The sequence below is a fragment of the Diadema antillarum genome, unplaced genomic scaffold, assembly GCF_040938485.1.
Source record: "Diadema antillarum isolate AM-2024a unplaced genomic scaffold, OU_Dant_1.0 seq00000094_RagTag, whole genome shotgun sequence".
Taxonomy (NCBI): Eukaryota; Metazoa; Echinodermata; class Echinoidea; order Diadematoida; family Diadematidae; genus Diadema; species Diadema antillarum.
Window position 1 is genome coordinate 1,495,095 of NW_027271183.1, and position 17,961 is coordinate 1,513,055.

At 38.2% G+C, this 17,961-nt stretch overlaps 1 protein-coding gene across 1 annotated transcript; it reads left to right on the forward strand.

The window, feature by feature from the left end:
* The first annotated feature begins 890 nt into the window (after positions 1-890).
* Positions 891-15,887, forward strand: LOC139726653 (kynurenine formamidase-like). The gene is made up of 11 exons (XM_071637641.1): positions 891-1,011; positions 1,956-2,046; positions 2,706-2,816; positions 3,205-3,259; positions 4,962-5,047; positions 7,266-7,338; positions 10,091-10,194; positions 11,364-11,442; positions 12,236-12,371; positions 13,244-13,348; positions 15,754-15,887. The coding sequence occupies exons 1-11, from the start codon at positions 937-939 to the stop codon at positions 15,802-15,804; spliced, it is 966 nt and encodes a 321-aa protein (XP_071493742.1). The 5' UTR covers positions 891-936; the 3' UTR covers positions 15,805-15,887.
* Positions 15,888-17,961: the final 2,074 nt, after the last annotated feature.

Consider the following 17,961-nt stretch of genomic DNA (forward strand, 5'->3'; position numbering starts at 1 on the left):
AAGATTAATTGAAAGTTATGATGTGATGACATCATCAGCTCACTCATTTGCATTTAATTCAGGGGTACGAGAACTGTTCTGCAAAAAATAGCAAAACTTCACAATTTCATAACTTCTCTAGTTTTTATTCTATTTGGATCAAATTTTGACTATTGTACCGGTTAGATTTCACATTCTTATGTGAACTGGAATTTCTCTTTAAAGTAAAGACTTTATTATGCCCCCCCCCCCCCCCCCCCCCCCCCCCCGAATTTGCCATGGCACTCTACGCGGATTGAATGCACGTACTCAAATTGGGCAGGTGGTTGGATATGAGTGGAGAGAGGGGGGGGGGGATATAATTGAGGAAGTCTTGCCCTCTTGCAGAATAGTGTTTTGTTACTGATGATATACTCTAAAAACTGTTGGTAGACCTATACACTACTCATTATTTTTCTGTGTACCGCAATTCATGCTTCTAAACTTCAAATCTGGACAGAATCAGGATAACTTCCAAAACTGTAATACCTTACCCCCAATATCAGCCGAACTTGCATGTATTACATGTAGTGTGTACTGGAAAAATCAGTCCATTTGATATTTTGTTGGTTTTGAGATGCACTAATATATGGTTGTATAGATGTTTTGCACCTTTTTACTATGAGTAATCTTGTGTTTGCAAATGATTATGTCTTTTAAACAAATACACTACTATGTAGGTTACAGTTTCTCCAGTGTGTCAGATCAGGGACTCTATAGTCTGTAAATCTAGTTCAGTGTGGCAGGGCAGGTTATTTGATTATTTTAATGTTAACACTGTTAACATTGTCTCTTGCAGACTAGATTTTGATCAATAGACTTATAGTCTTTCCCTGGCCTTGTGGAAATGGTCAAATCTGCCACTGACACTGCCGTTCTTCAAGTGCTGCCGTCACACACTGAATATCTCTGGTCAAGATGCCTTTTGGTGGTCCGATTGCTGGAGAGCAGCTAGCCACGCCTGGACCCAATGCCGCAGACTGCGTGAAGGAGGTAGATAATACTGATATCCACTCCGTGGTTCTTTGTTATGTACCACACTTTTGGACTTCACTAGCTTCATTTATTGTAACCATGGCACAATTATGATGTGTTTAGAAACCTGACATTTTTGTTGTTGTTGTTGTTGTTGTTGTACAATTCAGGTGCACCTAGCACTTGCATAGCATGAAGTATGATTATACTGTACCAGACCAGCAGTGGAGGAGGAGGAGGAAGAGGAAGAGGCAGAAGATGAAGAAGAAGAAGAAAGTAGAAGTAGTGCCTTCTCTGAATTATTCTAGGACAATTACCCCTTAGCCGACTTGCAATCCCGACTCTGACCCTCACTCTAATCTTTACTCTAACCCTATCACTAACTAGTTTTTACCCTGCTAAACAGAAGAAAACTGGTGAGGTGATGCCACTACACATATCTCTTCTGATAATAATTTTTCTATGTTGTTGCTACTCATTGTATCACTCTTTTGTGAGAACATTGTAAAACTCTGAAATCCCATGATTTTTTTTAAATTTTTTTTTACAGTTTTGATGAAACCTCTGCTCTTCTGTGTGTATGATTTTTCTCTCTATGAAACTTAAGTAGAAAGCTGGTGTTTAATTACACTTTTAGTTGTTTGAAATTGATTCATGTTCCCAATCAAAGTGGTAATGAAACCTGGACCGTGTTGCATAAAAAGATGCAGTCAACCATAAGTCAGAAAATCGAACACAAGAAGGTAACAGCCAATCAAAATTGAGTATTCAGAGACTTATATTTGATTTTCTGACTTCTGTTTGATCTTAACTTTTATGCAACAGGGCCCTGGTCTGGCCAAACATGCATTGTATCTTAAAGCACAACACTGTATGGCTCATGACGTGTTTGTTCAGTCCATGCGTATAATATTGTCATCCATGGCCCATCATAACCTGTATGAAATCTTTCATGTTCTCAGGACCTTGATGTACAGTATTCCCCCAGCCAGTGGTGCAGGCGTTTAGATCCACATGCAGCGCTTGTTGACTTCATTGAGTCGTCAGACAGAGGTAAGCAGTGTGCTTTTGCATTGTCTGATGAAACATTGGGGTCTTGTAATATACTCACCTTTGTAGGGCTTGCAAAGAATAATTTTATGAGACTGCTCCAAATACTGACTTGGATTGTATGGTGAATCCATTAGGTTTCATCAAGAAAATGATTGTCATTCAAAGTCTTGTGACCAGAATACTGACAAATGTAATGCGCAGTGAGGTAGAGTAAGAACTTCCAAATTTTAATCAAAGCAAAATACTTGTACCCAAGAGATTGATCCTTTTCTATCACTTCCCGTTCTTTCAGTGACAGCTTCCAAGAGAGGGTTGACGTTCAGGCAGGGTCATCCTACGAACTGGACACCCATGAGTCGTACGGCCCATGAGTTTAACATTGAAAAAAGATCCACGAGTCATACAGCCCATGAGTCTGACACTGGGCTAAAAAATCGTCTCATGAGAGGGACACTGCATTAATGAGTGTCGGACTCGTGAGTCTTATTTGCCTAGTTTCGGACTCATGGGCCTTATATTGCTTGGTGTCGAATTCGTGGACTGTTATGTCTCATGGGCTGTATGACTCATGGGTGACAGACTTGTGATGTGCAACCATTCAGGCTTTCCCTTTGTGTAGAAATAACTTGTATTTTCCTTGTTCTCTTCTATTTGTCCAGAGTCAGAGAAATGTAGGTCAAGGGCTGATTTGCACTCTGATCTGAACGTGAAATATGGAACAAACGACCGACAGAAATGCGATCTGTATTATCCAGATAACCATGAAAAAGGTATTGTTTTGCATTGTTGCTCCATGCATCTTTAGTGTTTGCTGATCATTTTATTATTTTTTGTGTGTATGTAATAGTGTACAGTGCCTCATTTGTCATGACAGCCAATGAATTGCTTTGCTCTGGAGGCCACTTATATACACGTAAAAAAACCCAAAAAACTCTTTAATGCCCTCTGATCGGGTAGGGAATCTTAACACAGATTTTCCAAAGTTAGTTATTCTTAACATAGTGAGTTGCCCTGAGGCAAACATTTTGTGTAAATTGTGTAGCCAAGAGCAGTCTTAAACAGTTTTCATTTTAATACAAGCTGTCTTCACATTACCTTTGAAGTCCCAAATTTATGAAACACTACATGTATATTTTCATGCTTGCTGAACTGTTACAGATGATCCAGTATTGCTGTTCCTGCACGGTGGCTATTGGCAAGAGGAATCAGTGAGGTGTGACATGTTTTGTTCTTACTCTCTTCTTTTCTTAATCTAAAAGAGGGTACAATTGTTTGAACAAATGATTTATTCATGTAATGAAGTATTGCATTCTATCTTTGTCCAACCTCCTTTGTCACTCTTCCCTATGCTTTGTATATTTAATCATATGTGAAATCAAATTTTATCAAATGTGGCAGAACTTGTACTGGAGGGAAGGCTTTGCTGAGACATTACAAAAGTACATGTGGTCCCCAACAAGGCCTATTTGGCAGAGTTGTCGCTTAGTGCCAAATATATGCATTTTTTTTGTTTTTTGTTTTGATTGCCAGCCGTGGTGTACCAGGTAATATAGAAGAATAGTATGTCCAGAAGTGGTATCCCTTCAGTTAATTATCCGCCATCAAGGGGCACTAGAGAGATTTCCACTTAGCCTGAATCATCATTACCTTATAAGCTGAGTTGGGTGTTCAAGCCTGTGGGGTCTATTCCCCCCTCCCCCCCACCCCCTTGTGTTTTTTTTTTGTTTTTTTTTCAGTGAATAGCACCTACCACATTTGTCCTGTCGGTGTGTCTTTTTCAATTTCATGGAAATATTGATAGGGCGAGGTATGACACGTGTTTGATTGAAATATGAATTTGTCAGACGGCTATCATTAAAGTGTATTTCAGCCTTGTCATGTACAGCAACTCCTTTCCCTCTTGAATAATGCTGATGTTATTTTCTGTCCAATTAGTATCAAAACAACAAGAATCAACCTGTAACCACGAATATTATCTCCCTTTTTCTTTACCTTTGCCATGCAGTGTTTTGTAAGGTCATTAAATCCTTCCACCTTAGGACATACACAAGCATTATACTGGAAAAAAAGGAATGAAAGAATTGCGAAATTTAGTTTTGTTATGGAGGGCGTGCTCAAGATTACAATATTGGTTAAAATTTGAAACATATTTCTTTAATCTCCCTTTTCTTTTTGCCATTTCTGTAAGTAGGAACTAACCTTGCTATTTTTAGATCATCATAAATAACACTAGCATATATAAAGTGATTAAAAGTTTACTCAGGGGATAACTATGACATGAATTACCAAGTTTAATGATATCAGCTTGTGTGTCATCAAATCCAGAGTTTTCTACCAGTTAAAAGCTTGATACAATCCCAGTAATTTCTTTTGCTGTAGTGGGAAAGTGATCAATTCAGTCTTGTTAAAATCATAGAACTGTACGAATACTGATGGAAGATTAAAATCTTAGAACTGTATGAATATTCATGAAAGATTAAAGCCAGTCTAGTCAAATAATCTTTAAAACATTACAAATAGTAGTAAATACCACTCGTTGATTGTAATACCTAATGTTTGCAAGAAAGGTCATTGACAATCATTTACATGTATGTTGTTATACATTTGCTTCATTTTTCTTGTAGCAAGAGTATACAATGTATTTTATGTATGGTATCTTAGCAATCTTTACTGTATGATTAACAATTCCTTATGTCTTGCAGACAGTCATCAGGGACATGTTGTAGTTGATACACTGCTACCAATGTAATATTTTTAGGGGATACTCAAATCTTGATGAAATTAGATTCCACTGTAAATACCGGTATCTACATGTAATTATCTAATTCACATCTCCTTATGTCAGGGCAATTGGGTAATAGAGATTTAGGAAAGGCCTTTCACTAAAATGTGATGATTGCATTCTCCCCTGGCAGGATGGAGAACAATGCTCTGGTTGTTCCTCCTCTCATCAAGCATGGAGTTGTTGTTTGCGTTATGGAGTACACGCTAGCACCAAAATGTGAGTACTTTTCTTTCTTTCTTTTTGTTCTGTTGTGTTGGATGGGGAGGGGGATAAGAGCTAACAATATCATGTAAGTTACTAGTATTATGTACATTTATATCTTATGAGATAAATCCTTGATTCTGATTAGTTCAAATCGGGAGCATAAAGTCAACAAAGGCATTCGGCTCTATGGTACCAAAGTCATTCGGCCCTATGGTACCAAAGTGTGCCATAGTACCCAAACTGCCTCTAATTACCAAATCACCCCGTAATGCTAAAACTACCCTCTATGTTGTACATATATGCAGGACATGTTTATGCAGACATCTGTACGTGTTCTGTGTCATGATGATGGGTTTCAATAGAGCGAAAGGTGACCCTTGTGATGTACCATGTAAGCTCCTATGGCAGGGCCTGTGAACTGGCTTGTGCAAACATGATCAACCAAGCAAAATTTGATTAGATTTTATTCAGTATAATTATAAAACAAATGTGGAGGGCTTTTATTTTTATCAATGTTGATATTGCAGTCCCGCTGGATGTCAACTCCATTCTCTGCTCTGAGGTTCATAGCATGGAGTTGAGATCCCTTTGGGCAAAAGTGTCAACAATGCCTTGAAAAGCTGTTCATTTCTGTATGTACGAGGTGCTTGTGTCAAGCTTGTGGGCCTTATTCGCTTTGTATCTAGCTCATAGGCCTGTTTAACTGTAGTTCAGAGACTCCAACTCTCCCGTTTTCGACGGGAGATCTCCCGCCGAAAACCCATTTAGATTTTTTGCAAAATCTCCCGTTCTTCCGCTGGAGATTTGATTTCTCCCGCCCTGGCTCTGTGTCTCCCGGTGGAAAGGATTTCATACTTATTGCTATCGTATGTTGAAAAAATAAGCCTTAGATAGCACCAGAGAACATCTAGAACCCTAGGAACTTTGCGCTTCGCACACATCAACTTGGAGTCTCCCGTTTGCTTGGGGTTTCGGGTGGGAGAATCTCCAGATCAGAAGGTGCCTGGGGTTGGAGCCTCTGGTAGTGTCTAGCTTGTGGAATGTACATGTATGACTCATGGGTGTTGAGCTTGTGGGATGGCCCCTGTGGGAACTGGGTGCACCATGTAGTGAGTGTTATGGGAAGCTATCACATCTCAGAAGTAAAGAGTTCAATTGATTCAATAAATTTTTTTTTTTGAATGTTGCCGAAATTTTGATGTGCCTAGCTTTTTTTTCCTTTCTTTTTTTGTAGAGTGCATGTCATCATGCACCTGCACTGCAAGGGGCATTGAGAAAGTGTGCCTTATTATGCACATGACATCCATATTGTACAGATGATATGATGATATTCTTCAAATAAATGTTTTGTCTGATAATCATGCATATACACTAAAATAGCTTGATACTTTTGTCATGAACACATACGGTACACACAGGTGGGTCATACATATCCATTTACGGTGAAAGTGGAAATTTTCACGCATTTCGCGCAACTCAAAAATAGCGCGAAAATAAAAGCACGCAAATATTTTGTTTGCCATATGTTCCAGTAGTTGATGTCTTAATTTCGCGGAATTAAAAACGCATGAAACTCTTTTTACCCCGCCGAAATTAGTCGCACAAAAATATCCACTTTTACAGTAATCTCTTGTTGGTTTACACACGTCTCCATACACACATTGACAATCATGTACCACACACACACATGTGCAGACACATGCAATTTATAGTCATTACTGATTTGTCACTCATCCATTCCCACTGATACTATATGGTTCTAGTTATTCTCTTACAGATTTTCTTATCATGCACTTAATGTGTCTACTTGAATGATAAAACCTGTGTGTTTCGTGTAAAAATTCAGGTACAATGTACACCAGACTACACCATGTAGTGTAAAGATGTGTTCTTTCTGACAGCTTCTAGACATCTTGTGAATCCTACCTGTGTACATACCTCGCCTTACAAATCCACCCAATAGTAACACAACATTTGCTCCTGCAACAATTGCTCCGGTCTATTTTCTCCAAGGACTTAGGGTTAGGGTTACGGTTGTGATAGGGTTTAAGGTTTAGTTTCGTGCGAGGATGTACAGGATTAGGCTTAAGGTTATGTTTGAGGGTGGAATTTATGCTTTGTCTAGTGTGCAGATATTTCATTGGAGCGATTGTCGCAGGAGCATATGTCATGGATCCCACCCATCACATTGCAAAAGTCATGCTCAGATGCATTTTTTTCTGTCTTGCAGGTTCAGTGGCAGACATAGTGGCAGAAATTGAACAGGGTGTTATGTTTGCCGCCAAGAGATTTCCAGATACAAGGTAATTTTTGTTTTGTTTTGTTTATTTTACCTGTTTCATATCATCTCCTAACCACTGTATTGGGTAATTTTGTCTTTATGAACTCTGTGAAATTTGCTGAGTTCATCAGTGAGTGCAAAAAGAGTAAAATAAATGTAAAAACACTAGAAAGGGGACTGTATGTTTACAAGGGCGTCCAAGAGTATGTTGCCTTGATGGCTACTGTGTGATAGTTTCAAAACTAAAAGTTGCAATTATATTGACAGTATTCATTAATTGTACTGCTCTTTTGTTCCTGCTACAATTGTTGCACGGTACTCCAAAAGCTCACTGGTATTTTTTTATTTTGGATGGTTTGGGTGCCGATTTTCATAACACAGCATGAATCGTAATTCTGATGTGTGTCATTGTCATTGTGTTTGCTGTTCGCAGCCAATATCTTAAATTAAGTCTAGGAAAGGATGAATGTGATTGCTTTGTTTTATCACCATCTGCTGAGGTGAAGCGTGTGAATCAATTTCATTGAGAATTGCTTTTATTTGTGGTAGACTGAAATGGACTATGCCCCCTCACGTACAGCCCATGAGTGTGCCCTATGTGTTTTGTCTACAATGTTCTGTGTCATGCCGATTTATGGCTGCCATGTTTTCAGATTTGTTTTCTCTACAAGTGTCATTCTAAAGTTAAAAAAAACAAAAAAACAGGCAAATCTTGTCATTACCATTTTTAACTCTTATTATATAACGCCTGAAGAGATCCTTGTCATTTGATTGGTTGTTTGACATTGATCATTCGGCCCATTTCACTATGACGTCATCATCCATGCAATTGTGGCTCCATTTACTGTGCAATTTTGGATCCATACGATTTTGCCCATTGCACACTCGCTGAGAGCCCGACACACTATGCGTGTAAAATGCTTGTGTTTGCAGTGTGTACATGCGACAGCGCGCTAGCGTAAAGCGCTCAGTGAGCACTCTCGCGATCTTAGTTTCTCTCTTGTTTTTAAATTACTAAAACATCAAATGACAAGGAGCTATTTTAGGCGTTATATAAAACAAATAATAAAAGTTTTTCATTCGTGCAATGGACAGAATATTTCATTCGGTGAAAGATGAAATGTTTGATCCATTCAACTCGGCTGCGCCTCGTTGAGTTGAATGGATCATTTCATCTTTCACCTCATGAAATATTCTGTCCATTGCACTCATAAACATTCATTATTTGTATACTATACTTCATTCAGTGATATGCAAGCATACTGGAATGCTGTCTTTGTTGATTGGCTCAGATGTCTGGACGCTTGAATAATAATACATTGACATTGACAGTGTTATTGCCAATGAGTAGAGATTACCTGTAGTTCTATTCATATCATTATTGTGTCACCACGGAGGCACATTACTTCACCGGAGTGGGCTTGCTAGTCTACCACCAGGTGAAATTTTGATTGCTCTTAAAGCCAGAGACATTCTTGACCCGAAACTTTTGTGATTTGGAGCCGACAGCCTGTTTCGTGGCGTGAAACATTCACAAATTCACATTCAATGCATAATGTTGACAGACACTGTCGCATGCATTCTGCTTTTGTGAATCTAGGCTCCTTGCAAATTTCGCAAAAGTTTTGTGTACACAAACATTTCTTGTTTATCCGCACTGTATGCTGATGAAAAAAGCTTGGCAGATTAAGCTACTAGCCCTGCATGGGCACTTACGAAAGGATAAGATGTATTGCATGTTAAATACATTGTGCCTTTGCAAATCAATATTGTGTTTTTGGATTTTATGTGGCTAGGTAGGAAGCACTTAAGTGCTTGTACAGTACATGTATGTCCCCCCCAAAAAATTACAACGGAACCCCCCGCAATGATATCTTTAATAATAGTGAATCAATCTAAATACAAATTCAGGGTATGAAACTATAACTCATTGCCCACATCTTACAGAAAACCCCATTCAATTTGCTTCAGTGTTCAAAGAGAAATGAGGAATTTTTTAGAGGATGTCGGGAATCTCTTTTGTCCAAGTTCTGTCTATTATTCACGCACTAGAGCATTGAATTGCTAAAATTGGAAAATTAGACTCATGACATGCTTTACAACAATCTACATTTCTCTGTGACCGCTTAACCAAATTGAATGAGGTTTTCTGCAAAATAGAGCTAAGATGTTATATTTTAAGGCCCTGAAGTAGCACTTAGACAGGTCGATCATTTTGGATGTTATCAATTCGAAAATTTGATTGTAATTTTTGAGGGACATACTGCAGTATGTCCCACAAAAATTACAATCAGATTTTTGCATTGATAACATCCAATATGATTATTCTTTTTCAATGCTACTTCAGGGTCTTAAAATATAAAATCTTAGCTCTATTTTGCAGAAATCCCCATTCGATTTGGTTAAGCGGTCACAGAAAAATGGGGAATGTAGCAAAGCATGTCATGAGTCTGATTCTTCCAAGTTTAGCACTTCGATGATTTTGTGTGTGAACAATAGACAGAACTTGGACAAAAGAGATTCCCGACATCCTCTACAAAATTCCTCATTTCTCTTTGACCACTGAAGCAAATCAAATGGGGTTTTCTGTAAGATGTGGGCAATGAGTTATAGTTTCATACCCTGAATTTGTATTTAGATTGATGCAATATTTTAAAAGATATCATTGCGTAGGGCCCCGTTGTAATTTTTTTTGGGACATACGGTAGCAAATTTCCTACATTGAAATGTATTTGCTCTGTTCTCATTATGGCCATTACATTCTTTGGTTTCAGGGGACTATACTTGGCTGGTCACTCTGCTGGTGGTCACCTCTCAGCCATGATGCTCTCAGTCGATTGGTCCTGTCAATTACAGGAAAGAGCCAATGTCATCAAAGGTGATTTGAATACGGCAGCAGGGTTCTTGGTCCTGTACCACCAGTACTGCCTGTGATACACTGACTTACATTGTAATATGGTGCAGCTATCAGCCAATAGTTACAAAAGTAGTTCTTTTTAAGTTTGTAATCTTTGCTACCAGTACTGCCTATGGTACACTGACTTACATTGTTACCTGGTTCAGCAAGCAGTCAATAGTCACAAAAGTATGTGTAGTTCTCTTTAGTTTGTTTTTGTTTTGTTGTGTGTGTTTTTTTTTAATGTTTGCCACCATTACTGCATGTGACACTCTGATTTACATTTGTAACCTGATCTCAAAGGTCGTTCTTGCCAAGTTAAATACTTGTTATGAAATTTAGGAGGGTCAGTGATTGGTGTATTCCGTCAATTCCTGGCAGAGTATTGCTTCAGAAATTATCATTTTGTCATCATTAAGTCGGCAGCACATGATATTACTGCATATCTTATATTGCAGAAAAATTATAATTTTTTATGCACATGGTTTAATTTATTAGATTGTAAATACATGTAGGTCAGAAAGAAAAATGTATGAGTATATGCTAATCAAGAGCAGAACAGGGATTTTAATCTTTTAATCCAACTCCAGTTTTACATGAATTTGGTCATCAGAAGGCTTTTAAAAACTTTTAAAACAGAATGTGTAGTGCTGTGGTTTATTGGAGCTGAACACATTGCTGTTAGCACTAATATCTGAATGCCATATCAAGTTTTGACATCTAGTGAGAAAATACCAATTGATGTACCATTACATATATGTGCATGTCTGTTGTAGTTGTCTTGAGAAGGAATGATGTCATATCATGGTTGTGGCATATAGGTTTGTGAAATTTCACTCTTCCCTTCACAGTTGACAACACTCACAGAACAGTGAAGGTCTTCACACTTGTTCAATTAGATGTGTGGGCAATTGCCTCATATTATAGTTTTGTGTTCAAGCAAGCGGATCATAGGGCTACACCCATACATGTATATTTTTATTGCCTTGGGCAAAGTGGCTTGTAGCTAAGATATGCTCATACTGGACGAGAGTTAATATGTTGGCTATTTGAGGTGGGCGAAAGTGCGCAGTGATGTGGTGAAATGCAGAACATTTGTACATGTATCAAATACAGATCCTTTTTACAGTAATACACTATTCTTTCTTCAGGTATTTGCCCGATGTCGGGGCTGTATGACCTTCGACCTCTGGTTGAGACTGAAATCAATGACCCTCTGTCTCTTACACTGTAAGTACCATGCACACAAATTCTTATCAATACTTTTTGCTTGGATTGTGGGTGCAACTTTCTGTCTGATACAATGCTTTTAAAAGTACAACACATGTTTTCTGGATGTAGGCAAGAATTTGTGTCTGTGTATTCTGTTATGATGAGCAAAAGTACTTGTTGTGCTTGTGGTTATCAGTTTTTTTCAATAGATATTTTATGAAGAGCTTTTTGTCTTTCAAACAAGAAAAGAGAGCAAATCTTCTGTAGATGTGTGTTGTGAAACAGCCAAACAAGAATGTTGATTCTTCTCTCGTCAAAATGGGATAACTCATTTCTCAAAAGTGAAAGCGAGCTGTCATTCCATGATTGGGAAAAAATAAGGGATGTGACTATTAACCTGTTGAGGACGAGTCCCAAGTATACTCGGCCAAGCGTCTATGGGAAATGCATGTTGTAGCAAAATCAGTCCGCCCTCAACGGATTTTAAACTGTGAAGTGTTTGTCGTCACCTGTGGTGGTAAAATCCACCTTCTATGCACTGCGTTTTGCTAAGACAATTTTCTAGGGTTGTTCAGAAACGGAGTGAAGCGGCAACGGTCTTCCACCATCTGTTGACTGTCGGTCAGTCATTTGTCACCTCTGTCGTTTTACAGAGTAACAGGGGAAGTCCTGTGGTCTTAATTGATTCAAGAGTTCAACATCATCTGGAGTCGTTGATTTTAGTTTTTCATACCACATAATGTAAACCCCCATACATGCACATGCAGGGAAAACACTGTAATTTGTTTGATGTTTCATTTGTATCCAAAAGGTCTTCTGCTTCTGCTGTTAGTCCTGCCCTCCTGGTTGATGCTATACCACAGGTCAACATTGGCATCAAGGTTCATCTGCCAGTAGCAGAGTTTGATCCGCCAGCCTTCCAGAGACAGGCTAAAGACTACTGTGAGGTGAAACATCATTGCTCGCACAATTATCAACATTTTCATGATGTAGTTATCGTTATGATGGTAATGATAATAATGATAATAATAATAATAATAATAATAATAATAATAATAATAATAATAATAATAATATTAAGGTCTTCTTTATCCAGGGTAGCCTCTTCAGTGTTGCCACTACTCTACCAGAGGGCCCTGGCATTATTCATACCCTAGTGTTGCCAGGCACCCATTTATACATCTGGGTCGAGAGGGACATTAGGGGTAAAAACATCTTGTTCAAGGATGTATGCACTGGGCGGGAATCGAACTCAGGTCCTCCAATTGGGAGTCAGGAGTCTTATCTACAATGTCACAGCTCTCCCCTCCCCCCATAATTATCATGATCATAATCATAATCATCGGCATCATCACCATCATCACCATCTTCACCTTCATCACCATCATCATCACCATCATCATCACCATCATCATCACCATCATCATCATCATCACCATCACCATGAGTATCAATGGCACCACTAGACTCTAGCTGAGCAGTGCTACAGTACATGTGTAATCATACCGTCCTCTCAGTTAGAGGCAGAAAAACTCCTTCCCTCAGTTATGCTGTTAGATGGAGGAACCAAGTTGTGAGGGAGTCCTGACACATGCTCGTAAAACATCCCACTTTACTTTCTCACTGAGAGCAGGATGCTCATTGGGTAAAGTGGTCCACCTGATGTACCCACATCGGAAAACAAGCAAATAATGCCGACCCCTCACGGTTCACCCACTAGACAACTGGCAGTAGTCAGCAAACTACTAATCAGGCGTATTGTGTCAAACAAAGAAGAAGATATGACTATAATAGGAACAATATTCTGTTCTCTTCCCAGTTGCTAACTGCGAGAGGAATGGATGCGGTTACCATGGTAGTGCCTGGCAGGGATCACTTTGATGAGATTACAGAGATGCACCAGGAGGAGAGCTATCTGCAGCAGGTGAGGCAGTGTGTAGTTATTATGTTTGAAAATGTGTCCATCCATGAAGCATACAAAAATTTGTACCTGATGTATAACTGATTAAAGGACAAGTTCACCTTTGTAGACATGTGGGTTGAGTGAATGCAGTAATATTGTATAACACATCAGTGAGAGTTTGAGGGAAATCGGACATTCCGTTCAAAAGTTATGAATTTTTTTAAGTTTCTGCTCTGTCACGGCTGGGAAGACTACTATTGCTTGTGATGTCACATGTGTACAACAATATAAAGAAAGTATAAAGAAAATTCAACATATTTTCACTTTTCTCGCATAACAAAAGGTCACTCCACTTCTCTCTTTTAGAAGGCAAGGGGAATAATATTACCCTTAACATACGTCAGTAACAAGTTGAAGAAATATTCACTTTATTCAAAAAGTAAAGTTTTGTGAAATTTATTTGTATTTTCCTTATATCATTGTATGCATTTGACATCATACACTGAAGTAGTCTTCTCATCCAGCAGTGAATCTGCAGACACTTTAAAAAATCATAACTTTTGAACAGATTGTGAGATTTTCTCCAAACTTTCATTGATGTGTTCTACTAAGGCAAAAACAAACAAAAAAAATGTTGTATTGGCATTAACATGAGATTTTCAAATAGGGTCGGGCGGGCGGATTTTTTATTTTTTAATTTTTTTTGGCTACCTGTATTTTACGTGTAAAACTCATATTTAACAAAACCCCATTCGATAGAGTGGGTCTGTTGCATCCAAAGTTTGTTATATCACCGGTTTAGAAGCCGTCACGACATACCGGTCAGAATACGAACGAACAAATTCCTGGGCTAAATCACCCAGCGCCACAAACAAATCGATTCTCCGAATAATATTAAATAAGATCTTCGAACCGGACTTGCCGGTCGCCGACACGCTGTACTGCGGTGCCTTTTTCCGACACCAGCTGATGTTGTTTTTGTTGTTTTTGATAATTCGCAAAACCGTATTGCACCCTCTCTTGGTAAAAACGATGTATTTCCTTTTTTTTTTGTGTGGAAAAGTTCAGGGTCAGGTTTTTTTTTAGGGTCGGGCGGGTTACGCCAATACAACAATTTTTTTTTTTTGCCTAATATTGCTGCATTCACTCAACCCACATGTCTATGAAGGTGAACTTGTCCTTTAAGCTTTTTTTTTGGTTGCTTGTTCATACAAAAAATTGTCGTCTCACATGGGCAACACAAGAACTGTCAACCAATTGGGAGAATAGTGCGATATGGCAATAATGCGACATGCCTCTGTCACAAAGTATTGACCGAGGCATTATGTTTTCAGGCTGTCTGTCTGTCAGTCCATCTGTCCTCAAAGTGGGTCAAAGTATTGTCATGCAAATTGATATATAATTACCAGCTAGTGAATTTTTGTCGATGCTTCTTAATGCCTTAATATTTCATAATAAAATTCCATGACTTTTTTACTGTGATCCTTCCCGCATGTTGTAATACCGATTTCCTGGTAATTGAACCTACGTTGCAGGTGTCAAATTATGTTAAGTGAATGCATGCCGCTGAAGTTTGCTATTTCTACATCTAACTGTGTGTAAACCTGTAGACAAAATCAGAAACTTTGCAGAATTATGTAAATACTTTCTAGATAGTATCACAACTTTCTCAAATAGTGTAAAACAAATACCACACACACACACACACACACACACACTCTCTTTCACACACACAAGCAAAAAAAGGTTGAAAAAATCAAGGAAATGCTGAAGAAAATTGGGAAACAGTAAGATACACAAGAAATGAAAATTACACCTTATTATTTTCTGCTTCTTTCAGTGTAGTGCATGAAAATGCTGATTTATGCAAATTTTTGCATGGACAGTAGTGTGCTAACAGTTCTGCTCCGACGGAGATTCTTAACCCTGAGAATAAGCTAACCTCAAGGATAAGCCGTATTGGGCGCCAATTGTCGTACTGTCAATTCCGTAGATGAATTGGCCATTTCAGCACAAAATCAGTCATTTTGTCAACGAAATTACCAATTTCATGATAAAATGACCATTTCATCAACAAAATGACTAATTTTGTAATGAAATTGACTTCGCGACACTTGGCGCGCCATAGAGCTTACTCTCGAAGTGCCATAGAGCTTACCCTCGAGGTTAGCTTAAGCTGTTGAGGACGAGTCCTGAGTATACTCAGGCAGGTGTCTATGGGAAATGCGTGTTGTAGCAAAATCAGCCTGTCCGCAACAGTTAAATCCTTGAGGTGAAGTATCACCATCTGAATGTAACTCCTGCCACATGATGTAACAAATTTTCATATGGATGATGTCAACTTGTCACTTACTGTTTCACTTTCTCTTGGAAAATTAGAAGGATCCATATTGTATTCACAATGATTTCTATCATTTTTGTTCTAGGTACTGCTGGGAATTATGAACCTGAAGTCTCCACATTCCAGTCAACTGTAGTGAAGAAGTGAGGTTCTGCACCATAAACTGTTGTGAGGGCGTATTTCTTCTTTCTTTTCATTTATTCATGTTTTGCATTGGAGGAACAAAAAGGTAACAGATGTTGATCGTTTTGAGTCGTCATTCTTTAAATGACGTACGACTGAAACCAAGTGTCATGAAGATGTTGTGTTCTGCAAAACCCCGGTAAGTGTGCAATTATTGGTAAAGAAACAACACCTCTAGAGAAACTGTATAAATCTTGTTCTGAATGGCTGATAATGCAGTGTCCCATATATTCCCAGTCATGTTAGCACCAAAGGAATCCTAAAACTGCCAATGCAGTGTGGGACAAGTAATCATGAAAATAATCAAACATTTTGCAGAAAAATGATCTTGTTTGTGTAGAATGGCCAAATTTTAGCCTCAAGATGGCTTTCTAGTTGAAAGTTCTGTCCATATAAAAGATACAGTTTTTTTTTTGTGTGTGTGTGTGTCTTCTGTGCTGTTTTTGTAAGATGAAAGAAGAGTGAGGCAGTGAGAGATAGAAATTTCAATATATTTTTGAGGTGAAGTATACATACCTTTGCATTAGTACTGAAAAATGTTAAGGATGATTACTAGTATGTTCCCCTTGCCTTCTGAAAGTGGTATTTAAGTCAAGTGCTTAGTCTTAATGCTAGATAAAGGAATATTTGTGTTCAAGGATCAAAGTGACACTTTGCACTGATACAATCTCTTGTTAAAATCAAAGGATGCTGTTGTACACAATGAATATTCAGCCGTCAGAGCAAAGCTTTAACTACAATATTGCATTCATTGGGTGTGATCCAACAGAGAAGCTTTACCTACTGGGGTGCTGTGATCACATAAAGTTGATGTAATAATGCAGGTGCAGCTGCTATAGAATTGCAGTTATTTGGATTGCGAGAGGTGAATCCAAGGCAAATGAATTTTATAGTTATCTACAGGGTTTTTTTTTCTTCACTCTTGACATCAACTCATACCATTTAGCTCAGAATGTAAGCAGTGATAGATGGAGTGGGAGTATATATTGTATATCCTTTCATTTTGTAAAAATGAGGAACATCTTTATATTGATTCTATCAGTGTAAACTTTTTACACTATAATTTTCTAGAAAGAATATTTTCTTTATTGGGTGCTTTGTTTGCTAAGGAATGCTGAAATTAATTAATGGTACAATACATTGTACATATACTAAGTACTTTATGCAATAGCTGTCCAGATATGTCTTAAAATGGAGGGATATATTCATGGTGTAATTTATGTCTTGGTAAGAAATTTGTTTGGATTGCGGTGGCATATGATGCGTATTGGTTGGCCTACTCTGTAGTACATACACTACATGTATTGTAAGTGTGTGTATGTGTGTGTGTGTGTGTGTGTGTATGAGGGCAGTTGAAGTTTTACAATTTAGAGTGAAAACCCAGAGTGAAAACCAAGACCTGTACATTGCAGTTCTTGGATTGTCTAATACAATTACAATTGTATGTTCATCTTTTCCAGCAACTATGCTAAATCATCAGCAGCCAAACACAAAACCTTTATAAAGAAAAAGCAAGCAAGCAATCAGTAGAAGTGAAAATGGATAAAATGCCATTGTGAGATGGAAGAACAAGGGCATCAGGTGTCACGTCTTCCAACATAACTTTGTATTGGGGAAGCTTGATTTGATGATTCATGATTTAAAAACTTGCCTTGTCATATCAGGTTCCTAACTATCAATATCAGGGTACAAAAAGAAAGAAATGCAAAAAGTTGGGACCCCGTAAAATCACCTTGTTGTGAAAGGCTTTTAGTATATCTAAATATTCAACTTTTTATTTTAATTTTAATGAGGTTTCACTGTACAGGGTCGGTAGGTTTAAGAATCCTTTGACTATGGTAACCCAGTGTATCATGCAGTTGATGTGCTACTAGTACTGTAAAAGTGGATATTTTCGTGCGACATATTTTTTTTTTTTTTTGCGCTCGGCGTGGTAAGAAGGGTTTCGCCTGTCTTTAATTCCGTGGAATCGAGATATCAACAACTAGAACATATGACAAGCAAAAATGCTTTTATTTTTGCGCTGGTTTCTGGTTGCGTGAAATGCACCACAATTTCAACACTGCGAAAATTTCTACTTTTACAGTACTAGTAACTGTTTATCAAGAGT